Raw genomic sequence first — 10,725 nt, 5'->3', positions numbered from 1 at the left:
TACTCATGAAAGAATGAAAGAAGAAAAGACAAAGAATGTATTTATTATTATTATTATTATTATCGTAGTTTTCACCTCAGACTTCCTGAAATGGCTAGGGGGAGAATGGACCCCAAAAGGCCCTTAGATCATACTTTCAAACACACCTTTAAAAACTCTAGTGTATTTGCATAATATACACACACATACACATGCATGCACTTCATGTCAGCATTGTAAAAACAACAAATTGCGAACCAAAATATTTATCAAACAATGGATAAAGTGTCTATTTTTACAAGGGTATATGACATTGCAGTTCCAAGTAAATGAGCCTAAAATGCATGAATCAATGTATTATCATCTCAAACACTTCTCAAAAAGAGTTGGTGAAAAATAATGAAACTCTGATAAGTGCTAAATTTTATACAAACTTTAAAAATATGCAAAATAGCACTATTTCCACCCTCCAGATAAATGTCTCTGTAGTAAAAGCACAAAAATTTGCATAGGGAATATAAAAAGCAAATTCATCCTATTAGTGATTAACTGTTTGTGGAGAAGGAAGTTAAGAGCATGGAACAGGAGAGGGCACTCAAGAAGGTTATCTTAAGAGAAAAGGAACTCCCAGGTGCCCAAAATGTTAAAATTTGTTAGTGATATGGGATGGCTTAAGTGAGTGTTCCTTATTTAGTCCTTGCTTCTTTTCTGTATATCAAAAATATCTCTCTATTTAAAAAAGAGAAAAAATAATTTTCTATTCTACATGGCAAATTTGGATGGATAGGAATCTCTAAGTATGCTCAAACACAACAAACCCAATCAAATTAGTTCACATTGCATTTTTCATTATTTCAGACATATACTACACATGCTTTAGGTGCACAAATTATTAAAAAGGAGATAGTCTCCCAGCCAACATTCTCGCTAAAGATTACTCCTGAGATACCTACTCTGTGAAATCACATTCTTCTACACTATTTAGACTGTCTTGTAGTGCTGATTGGCATTTTCATGACTTAGTGGCTCTTAAGTAAACAACTATCATATGATATAATTCTTTTGGTCATATCCCAAAGTCTGCACCAAGAACTAATTAGTCTGGAACAAGTAAGGCTGGAGTTTAAGGTGCAGGAAGGAAGACAGATTTAAAAGAAAAAGGCTGGTTCTTACCCTTCAAATAATATTTTACTTCCTTTTTGTTAGACAGTTCCTCTTTAAACTTCTGTTGAATCAATTTATCTAACAAATGTCTTCAAAACAACACACACAAGCATGCACACACACATACAACTAGAACCCTACCTACCTGTAGTTCTTTTATAATTAGGAGCATAAGTCAGTAAATCAAAGTTTATCATAGTTACCTTTCAAATTAGGAGTTGTGATCTCCAAAATGGGTTTATGTACCCCAAGAAAGTATATGAGGGAATCCCTTGGGGCCTATGGGAAAAATAGAACTTGTTTTCAATTACTTTTGACTTCCTTTCAAAATTTATTTAATGTTTATTTTTTAAAAGATTTAATTATTTATGCATAGAGTAACTGGGGTACAGGAGTAACTGGGGTACAGGCCAGAGATGCGGAAGGTGAGAGGACTCACCAGAGACAGAATGGGGAGCAGAGCAGGCAGACTGATTGAAATACACTGCTGAGGGGAGTAGCAGGAGACAGGAGAGGTCTGCCGTGCCATGTGGGTTTCTTCCCTGGCCATGGATCGAACTCATGCTGCAATGGCTGTGGATAGCTTTATAGTGCTGTGCTTTAACTCCTTGAGCTACCAGGGAGGCCCTTTCAAAATTATATTGTGGGATGCCTTTTCTTACACATACGTGACAAATTAATATACTGGGAAACCTATAACATTCTTTTTAACTTCTACTAAATCACCCATGCCCATTCCCTATCTGTCTCTCTTCCCTAACCTATCTGCCCTTTCCCCTATTCCCTCTAGTAACCATTATCTTCTTTTTTTACCAATTTAAGTCTTTTAATTCTTCTATTGTTTCTATTTATATTTCTCAGATGAGTGACTTTCACTTTTTTGACTGATTTCACTCAACTTAATCACCTCCAAGTCCATCGATTTTATGTCAAATGCTACCATTTCATCCTTTTTCACAGCTATGTAATATTCCATTGAATATATGCCCCACTATTTCCCTATGCATTGACCTGTAGAAGGGTGCTTGAGTTGGTTCCATGATTTGACAAATATAAAATGTATAGACATATACTGGGAGTGCATACACAATACATGTTGTTAATGATTATATATAATTTTGAAAAATTGAGCATTAAACAGCTTAGTATATGAGGTGTTCAGTTCTAAAAATAAACATTTTACTGAGTGTCTGAAGTGTAGTTAGTATGAATTTGGTGAAACAGACAAATTGTAAAAGGGAAAAATCAGCCAGTCTTTAGAGGGGAAAATAGAGCTTATTTGTTGACTTATGGTCCTCTTCAACCATGTTACTGCTATAAGAATTACTGAAAATGAGGGGTATATACTATGGTTAAGGCTCTGAATTCAGACTCCTTTACTTGCTTTGGGGAGAGCTAAATGACAGACAAAAATTGCTCTATTCAGTTTCTCGTACTAAGATGCCCAAAATGTTAACAATTACTGTTAAATAAAAATATCATTTAACAAACATTAGCTTCCTTTAATAACTGAAATGAAACAGCTGAGTCACATTTTAATTTAGCATAACATTTTGGAAAGATGCTTTTTGGGTCTAACTAAAATGTATTGAAACAAATGGAAGCTTTTCCCCTTTGAATTTTTTATCCAAAAAATTCCCCTCGATATGACTCCCATGAACTATTTTGTCTTGGAACAGCTAATGTAAATTAAACAATGTCAGTCCCCAGCCAAACGAATACCGGAATAACTGTATACAGTATATCTTCTTGGCTTCACTTTTATGTGGAACATGTGTTTATATTTTGACCTTTGTCTTTTTTTTTATTGGGGAACCTTTTTTAACCGGCGGCACTTGGATTGTTTTTTTTTTTTAGTTTCCAAACATATTAAACTACACATGGCAGAGCCTATTGCTGAAACATTTATAAATGTTACACCAACTGTGTTTATATTTCTGATTTTTTTAGATTGTTTTGTTTTCATGTAAGCCATGACCTGAAAATTTTAACTCAAATTCTTTCCACAAAATAATTACATAATGGAATAGTCTGAGTCATTATGCATTTTTGAAACACAAAACTTGCTCCCATAAAATAAAGATAATGGTCAACATGGTAGTGAGGGTTTTGTGTATGTGATATTCCCAACCACAACTCAAGGAATGGGTAAGACTGGAAAGACAATAAGGACCAGACCAATGTTCCAATGATAATAATTCTTCAACGGAGGAAAAACTCTGAACTGTCATTTCTTAAATCTAAGATTACACTGCAATGAAAAACAATAAAAAAAAAACCCAAAAAACAAAAAAAAAGGTAAGTGTGAAGGCAGAAGTATTTCTCTTTAGCCCAATCTTTTAAACATTATCTATCACATCTTGATGGGAAACAGAAAGAATATGTAAGCTAATTATAAGAAGCACACAAAATTTAAGGGATAATTCTATGAAAAAGACAATCCAAACGGAATAAATTTGGGTAAAGAATTTCTCGGCTGCTCCATCTGTTAAGCAAAATAGGTTATATATGCAATCTAGTAAGACAGTCACTGACAAAAAGGTTTCTCAAAAAGTCTGACATATTAATAATTTTTTTCCCTAAAAAAACAAAAAAGAGGAAGGAAGGAATTGGCTCTCAATAAGCATGTCTGCAGTAGAAAAAGGCATAGCATTCAATCCTCTCATTTTTACACACCCTTCTTCTAATACTCCATGGTAGGTCTCAGCTCCTTCTTTGTCTCATGTGGTGCGCAGCCCTCATTCACTCTCCGGGTCCCTCAGCCTAATACTCTGCTAGCCACAACCTCCACCACAGGCCTTCTCTTGTGACGTTAGGTGATGTTCTTAATGGGTCACAAATAAAGTCCTCATTGATGAAGTCAAAGATCTGTTAGTATTTACAAAGTTGAAAAACACTTTTTTTTTTTTGACACAGCTATGATGAACAAGATCTTGACAGTTGGAAATTTACTGGAATCCATGGATTGAGATTTGCCACAATAAATAACCATTAAATATTTAATCCTGTCCCACCCAGACACAGTACATCACTTTATGTGCAACCACAAATGGAAAGCTTTTAACTGTCTTAGATTAAATGTCTAAAGAGTTTGATTTTGAAGATAGGTAAACAAACCTAAGTATCCAAATGCTTTCACTTTTGTCTAGGTGTTTTTATTCTATGCTCTCTCTGCAAAGTTACTCTGGGAACTCTACCCAAGTGCCACCTGATTTGTTTCCTCTTTCCTTCTCCCCTTCCCCCCCTCCTCTCCTGGGTCCCTCCTTCCCACCCCTCCTTCATCTCCTCATTGCCTTTCTCCTTTTACCTCTCACCCTCCCTTTCCCAAAGCCTAAAATAAAAGATGGGTAAGAGAAAGAACACTATTTCGAGGCTTTGATTTCCCAGCTTCAATCCCTAAAGCAGCCCATTTAATACTACTAAAATGAATAATGTTCTTAACCATCCTATTTTGAAAATCACAATTACCATCTATAGCTCAAAATATCTTCTAAATCTTCTCTAGTATTGTTTTTTGTTTGTTTGTTTGCTCATGACCAAAATAATGTCTTCAATATTTTAACTATTGTCATGAGTGATATAATCCATTTCAGGAGGATTTAAACTACCATGTAAATTTCTAGTAGCCAAAAACCATAGTATCTCATTAATTATGTAATTGTAGCTCTCAGCTACAAATGGATTTGAAAGGTTATGGCTTTTATAACTGTGTAGCATAACTTCACATTAAATCTTGAGTAGAACTGCCACATAAGCTCATTTCTTAGTGCATTTAAGAAGTGCAAAGGCTAGGTTCATTTCCACAAAACACAATGAAATTACTATTCTGCAAGAAAAGTTAACACTTCTGAAGCTTTCATATTAATGAGATCATTTATTTTACAGGTAATCAACAATTGCTATGTACACAGCCCTACAGATTTTACAGATATTAACCCACTTATCCTTCTAATCACCACATAAGGTAGGTATTATTAATACAACATCAACAGACTTTGTGGAGAGCTTCATTAGGAAAAGCAAAGTTAAACTCCTCCCCAAAACAAAATGCCTTTCACAACCATTTTCCAAACCATTTAAATAAATTTAAGAGGTTAATGAGACATTAAAGATGTTTAACTTTCACTCAGTTGCATAAGATATCTACCATCACTAAAATAAATTTCTCTAGCCACAGGCTGACAGCTTCAGTAGAAAGCAAACACTAACAATTTAGCTGCTGTCTCCTATCTAGTAGCCACACAGCAAGGGCTTCAATAAGGGCACAGGGACGCATTCCTATGAAGCACATAATGCAACATTTTTTTAAAACTTTTGATTATGCTCTAATTTCCTGCTATCAGTCAGGCATGAACAAAATAAGTAAACATTTTTTTTTACTCCTCATGTAAGTGAAGAACATTTTCCAGCAGATTCTTGGGAAGACAATCTGTTTACTATCCTTATTACTTTTACCACCTCATTTGAGGAGGAACACATACACTATTTCAGACATGAATTTTTTTTAATTCTTCAGGTTACAATGAAGCTTAGTTCTAGTTCTGTGTTTAACAGCAATGAAAAATATTTGCTCAAAATACTCTTAAGAAAACATCTTCAGACACATGAACATTCTTTTCAACTCTTCTCCAATCATTTCTTCACTATATAATTTTTATTCTCTTAGTTTCCTACCACCATCACAAGTTCCAATTTTCCAATATTTTGCAAGACTGTAAAACTCACAAATTCTCCACACTTCCTTTAGGTTATAAAATTTAAAGATGTAGGCTCTCCAACAAAAATTTAACATAGATCAATTATATAAATAGTCATAGTTTTCACATGCCAAATTTCTATTTACATACTTTTGAAATAGTTGCTTCATAAGGTATTGTTCTATATCTATGATTGTGTACCCACTTTGAGCTCTAGTTCTTTTTCTTTCCCATACAGAAAATTAGTTCTTCCACATTTTACATTAATTATTTTTAAATCGACTGTCTTCATAGACCTCTATGTAATTTAGTTTCTAAATTGCCACTTGTCAATTTATCAAAGTATTTTGGAATTTTGTTTCATAATTTTAACAATGGCACTGACAAATGTATTGTGTAACACAAGGCCCCAGAATACCTGCATAAACACACTAATTGCCATAGATTCCACTCCAAATTGGTACTGATCTCACTCTTTGGCTACTTTAAACCCTTCCATTTTCCAAGCCTGGACCACTACCATTCCAGAAATGACATGTCAAATTTCATTCACTTTTCATAGGATGAGGAAGCGGTAAGGGAGAATCTTCATAATAGCTGTCTCAGAAAACCTTTGAGTTTCCCCCCCGGGGGGGGTGTCACTATATGCCATAGTCATTCTGACACCTAAAGGTTGTCCCTTGAACCAGAACTGATAGAAAAGTAAATATTAGAAGTGATAAATTTAGGTGAAACTAGGAAAAGAGTAGTAAAGTTATCAACGAGGAAAGGGAAGTAGTGAGTAAAGACAACCTTGATCCACTGGACTATCTGGCCTCATGCCATCAGTGGCTGTGCTTCAGTCTCTGGGTAGTTTTTTGATGCAACCACCACACTGAGATCCAGGTCATACGCCTGATCCTTATGGGCACCAATTTCATTGTCAAAAAGCTGCCCTTTTGCCCAGTCTCTTGATAAATACTATCACTTGCCTATCTTAAAGGGAGTGGGGTGTGGACCAATAATACAAATTCATCACCATCATTGGAGAAATAACCAGAAAGCATGACCATGAGTCTGCCATACATATTACAAGTTTCCCCTGATAGTCTTGAGTCAGAGAAATATGATTAAGAGAGAGAACTCTTGCTACTTATTAGTCCTCTATGTGAACTTGGACAAGATAGTTTTTCAGAGGCTTGCATAGAACATATAGTAAAGGTCTCAAGCACTGCTTGATTTGCTTGAAATAAAGGGATGCTAAGTGACCCAGTCCTAGACCCTTGTGGAGATGAAATCTGGGATTTAAGGACACAGGGATAGAGCCAGGCCCACCTGTGTTCCAACCCTGGTTTTACTTGTGGTGAAACACTGGGCAAGTGACAGTCTTATCTTTCTCATGAAGCTGGGGTAATGGGTTAAAGCATTTAGACAGTGCCTCACACAGAGTAAATGTCATGGCAGCTTTTTAAAAAATTATTAATAAAATTAAGAGTTACTGTCATCACTATCTGTTAAGTGTTTCTCAGGGTGTGGTCAGGGAACTACAGATAACATAATGGATTTGTATTTAGAAAACAAAATCCTAAATCCCACCTTAATCTACTCAGAAAGTCCCCCAAGAATATTACCAGGTAGTATTCATTTCTGAATCAAACCACCTTGAGATTTAAGAATTATTGATTCAGCTGGTAGTGTGCTGTTTCATGGCAAATTAAGCCTTGCCTTCTAATATTTACTCTTTACTGTGACAGAATTACCCAAGAGTCTAGTTTTTTCCATAATTTTGGAACTTTTATAGACATACATTAAAATGATAGCTCACTCCTATCCTCCACCCCCAGTGGCACTAATTTTTATAATTTTTTAAAAGATATATTTATCAAAGCATAAAGAACTGGGGTGCAGGCCAGAGGTGCAGGGACAGTGAGAGGCTTCACCAGAGACAGAGTGGGGAGCAGAACAGGCAGATCAATGAAGTACACTGCTGAGGTAAGCAGCGGGCAGGTCAGGAGAGGTCTCCACACCTTGTGGGTCACCTCCAGGGCTGGAGATTGAACTTGCACTGAAGCAGCCAGCGGCAGCGGCCAGCTTGCAGTGATGTGCTTTAACCTACTGCGCCACCAGGGAGGGGCCAATGGCACTAATTTGACTCTCCCCACTCCTACCCCCATCAGGGGTTCATAAACCCTGTTTCACAGCTTTATGCTGTGAACACCCCCAATTTCCTGAGGGACTAAGGAGCTAAAGAGTAGTTTAAAAAAAAATGTGATAGAGACCATATGTTGCTCACAAATCCTAAAATACTTATTTTGTGGCCCTTTTAAAAAAGGCTGCCAACCCCATAGAAGTCTAAGCTTATTTTTAAACTGAGGGTCTCAAGATAATTTACTTTAAAAAGTAAAATAGGCACAAACCGATTAGAACAGAAAATATTCTAGTAGAGATTTTCCTATTGCACCAAGGAGAAGGAAATACTACAAAACTTCAGTAATATATGTATGTGTGTGCAGGATAATAATCAAACCACATCTGATTGCAGTCAAAGAAGTTTTAAAGTCTTTGGGGGTAGGGCAGGGGAATAAACAGTACAATAGGTTAAAAAGGATTTATTAAAACTCACATAGTACTACAATAAAGGTACCTTGGAGAACATAAAGGCATAGAAAATGATCCCTGATGCCTAGAAGTTAACAGTTTATTTCCTAGTTGCAAAAAAGTAAATAAAAATCTATTCCGTGTACAAAATACACAGTACAATAGGTTAAAAAGGATTTATTAAAACTCACATAGTACTACAATAAAGGTAGTACTAAGGAGGAGAAAGGAGAAAATGAAATCAATGCAAGGAGAAAATGAAATCATCAATGTAAAGACCTCCTATAAAAACAAAATATTTTAGTAATATTAACACTATATTGTATCCAACATGTCATACATAGCTTCTTTACCAAGTCCTTCTCTGTGTGTGTAGGCATGCGCCTGTGTGCCAGGACATGAATGTACCCGGGCCTCTGCCCTCTCTATACCATCCATCATTGGTTTCTCCTTCCCATCTATTCCAAACATGTATCCTTTTCTTGTCTAGCATTTGATTAAATTCTTGTGCGAAAAGTATCGATTATGACTATAACTGGGAAAACTATCATATCTCAGGAAACACTAAAAGGTCAAAAATTACAATTTCTAATGTAGTATTCCCTTTTATCTTCAGAAAGCCCTACTTTCCAGGATTTTTGTGATTGTTTCAGAGGAAGGAAAAACACATTTGATTTTATAACACATTTCAACGACTCTGCAAAGAAAAGAAATACTTTCCTAGAGACATACATGACATACATACATGAGATGATACCTTAAAATATTTTCATTAAAATGCCCCATAGACACACAAGCCACAAGCAATGCAAATAAAAACTGGTGCAATGCTGATGCACATTTGCCTTATACAAGAAAGAGCACTTGCATATTTGCACACTGTGGTATTTTAGCTTGGGCCATCACAAAGATGACAGGTAGCATGCTGTATAAATGCAGAAGGCTGTAAATGTGCGTGTGTGCCTATGCGTTAGGGAGAGAGGGTGTAAGCAGAAGGGGTGGGACTTGCCATGAGCTGCTATTTGAGAAAATTCCTTTTTCTTTCCCATTCATTCTTTCTAGTTTCAGTGGCTGGCACAGTCCTTACAATTACTCACTGGTTTTTCATTCTAAAGACAACCAGCAAGCTATTAGAACTTCCTACAGTGTTTTTCACACACTTTTGCTTTTTTTCTAAAAGGCACCAAATCATTCGATATTTGTTTTAAATAAAAAGCAAACCATTAGCCCATTTCCTCATTCCAAAGACCCCACGGACCGCAGGCTAAACAGAATGCTTTGTTGTGTGTCCAAAAATAACAGGAGACATTGATAAATTAGAAAACAGATTATTCGGTTTCCAAAAATGTCAACGCTATTATCTTGCATTATGTTCTACCCCAGTGAATCCAGTTCCAAGCTCCTTTTAGTGAATTTGCCGTCGCAACAGCAGAACGGCCAATCAAATTGAATACTCCTCGCTTTTTCTCTTTGGACGCACCATTAATAAATACAAGGACTGAACGAGGACACGAGGTCCAGTTTCCCTTACACACAATGGTGTCGTCAAGCAGAAAATCGCCAACCACAGTGAAAGTTCTCTTATCAGATGCCCACCCAAAATCGGTCGTCCTCTGCCTCTGAGCTCAGGGGACGAGAGGGGGCAGACAGGTAGAATCCTAACCTTTCAGCTCCCCATCTCCAGAGGAGGGAACGAGGGGGAGGGCATGACAAGGGAGCAGAGTAGGAAGGTGGGCGAGTGGGAGAGACAGAAATGGATGCAAAGCGGGTGGGCGAGATGGGAAGGTAGGGAAGAAGTGGGAGAGCAGAGCTGCGGGATGAAAGCTCAAAGCGGGTACCAGCGGTGGAGAGCGGGGGTGGGCAGGGATCGGGTCCTCACCATTAAACGCCCCTGCGTCTGCGGCCTCCTCCTCCTCCTCCCCGTTCTCAGAATCGGGGTGCATCGGCTCCTCCGCGAAGTTGACCCCCTTGCTGGGGGTACCGCCCCCGGCGGCGGCGCCCGCGTCCCCCCAGGTCCTGCCCTCATGGCCGAAGCGCGGGGCGCCTTTGCGCTCATTCTCTTGCTGCAGGCGAGTGAAGTGCTGCAGCGCGAACTCCAGCAGGTCCGCGGGCTGGTGCCTCAGCACCTCCACCGTGAAGCCCTGCAGCAGCTCCGTCAGTCCCGCCGGGATCTCGATGCTCATCCTGCCTTCAGGGAGGCGGGCGCCTGGGCGCCAACCTCGCCCCCTCCCCGGTCCGCCTCGGGCCCCCTGGCCGCCGAGCAAGCGCGGACGGCGCTGGAGGCGCTACCGGCTGTGAGCGAGGCGCT

The 10,725-nt window shown here is 38.2% G+C and overlaps 1 protein-coding gene across 1 annotated transcript in view; it reads right to left on the bottom strand.

The window, feature by feature from the left end:
* PRKAR2B (protein kinase, cAMP-dependent, regulatory, type II, beta) overlaps nucleotides 1-10,719 on the bottom strand; it is a 66,144-nt gene extending 55,425 nt beyond the window's left edge. Inside the window, exon 1 of the mRNA XM_004676926.2 lies at nucleotides 10,297-10,719. Within this exon, the coding sequence (XP_004676983.1) occupies nucleotides 10,297-10,600 (304 nt within the window). The 5' untranslated portion in view covers nucleotides 10,601-10,719. The remainder of the gene's footprint in view (nucleotides 1-10,296) is intronic.
* Between the last annotated feature and the right edge of the window lie 6 nt (nucleotides 10,720-10,725).

The sequence above is a fragment of the Condylura cristata genome, unplaced genomic scaffold (assembly GCF_000260355.1).
Source record: "Condylura cristata isolate star-nosed mole 26May11 unplaced genomic scaffold, ConCri1.0 scaffold00005, whole genome shotgun sequence".
NCBI classification, from domain to species: domain Eukaryota; kingdom Metazoa; phylum Chordata; class Mammalia; order Eulipotyphla; family Talpidae; genus Condylura; species Condylura cristata.
The sequence above is the reverse complement of the archived record's forward strand: the minus strand, read 5'-3'. Positions and strand labels throughout refer to the sequence as shown.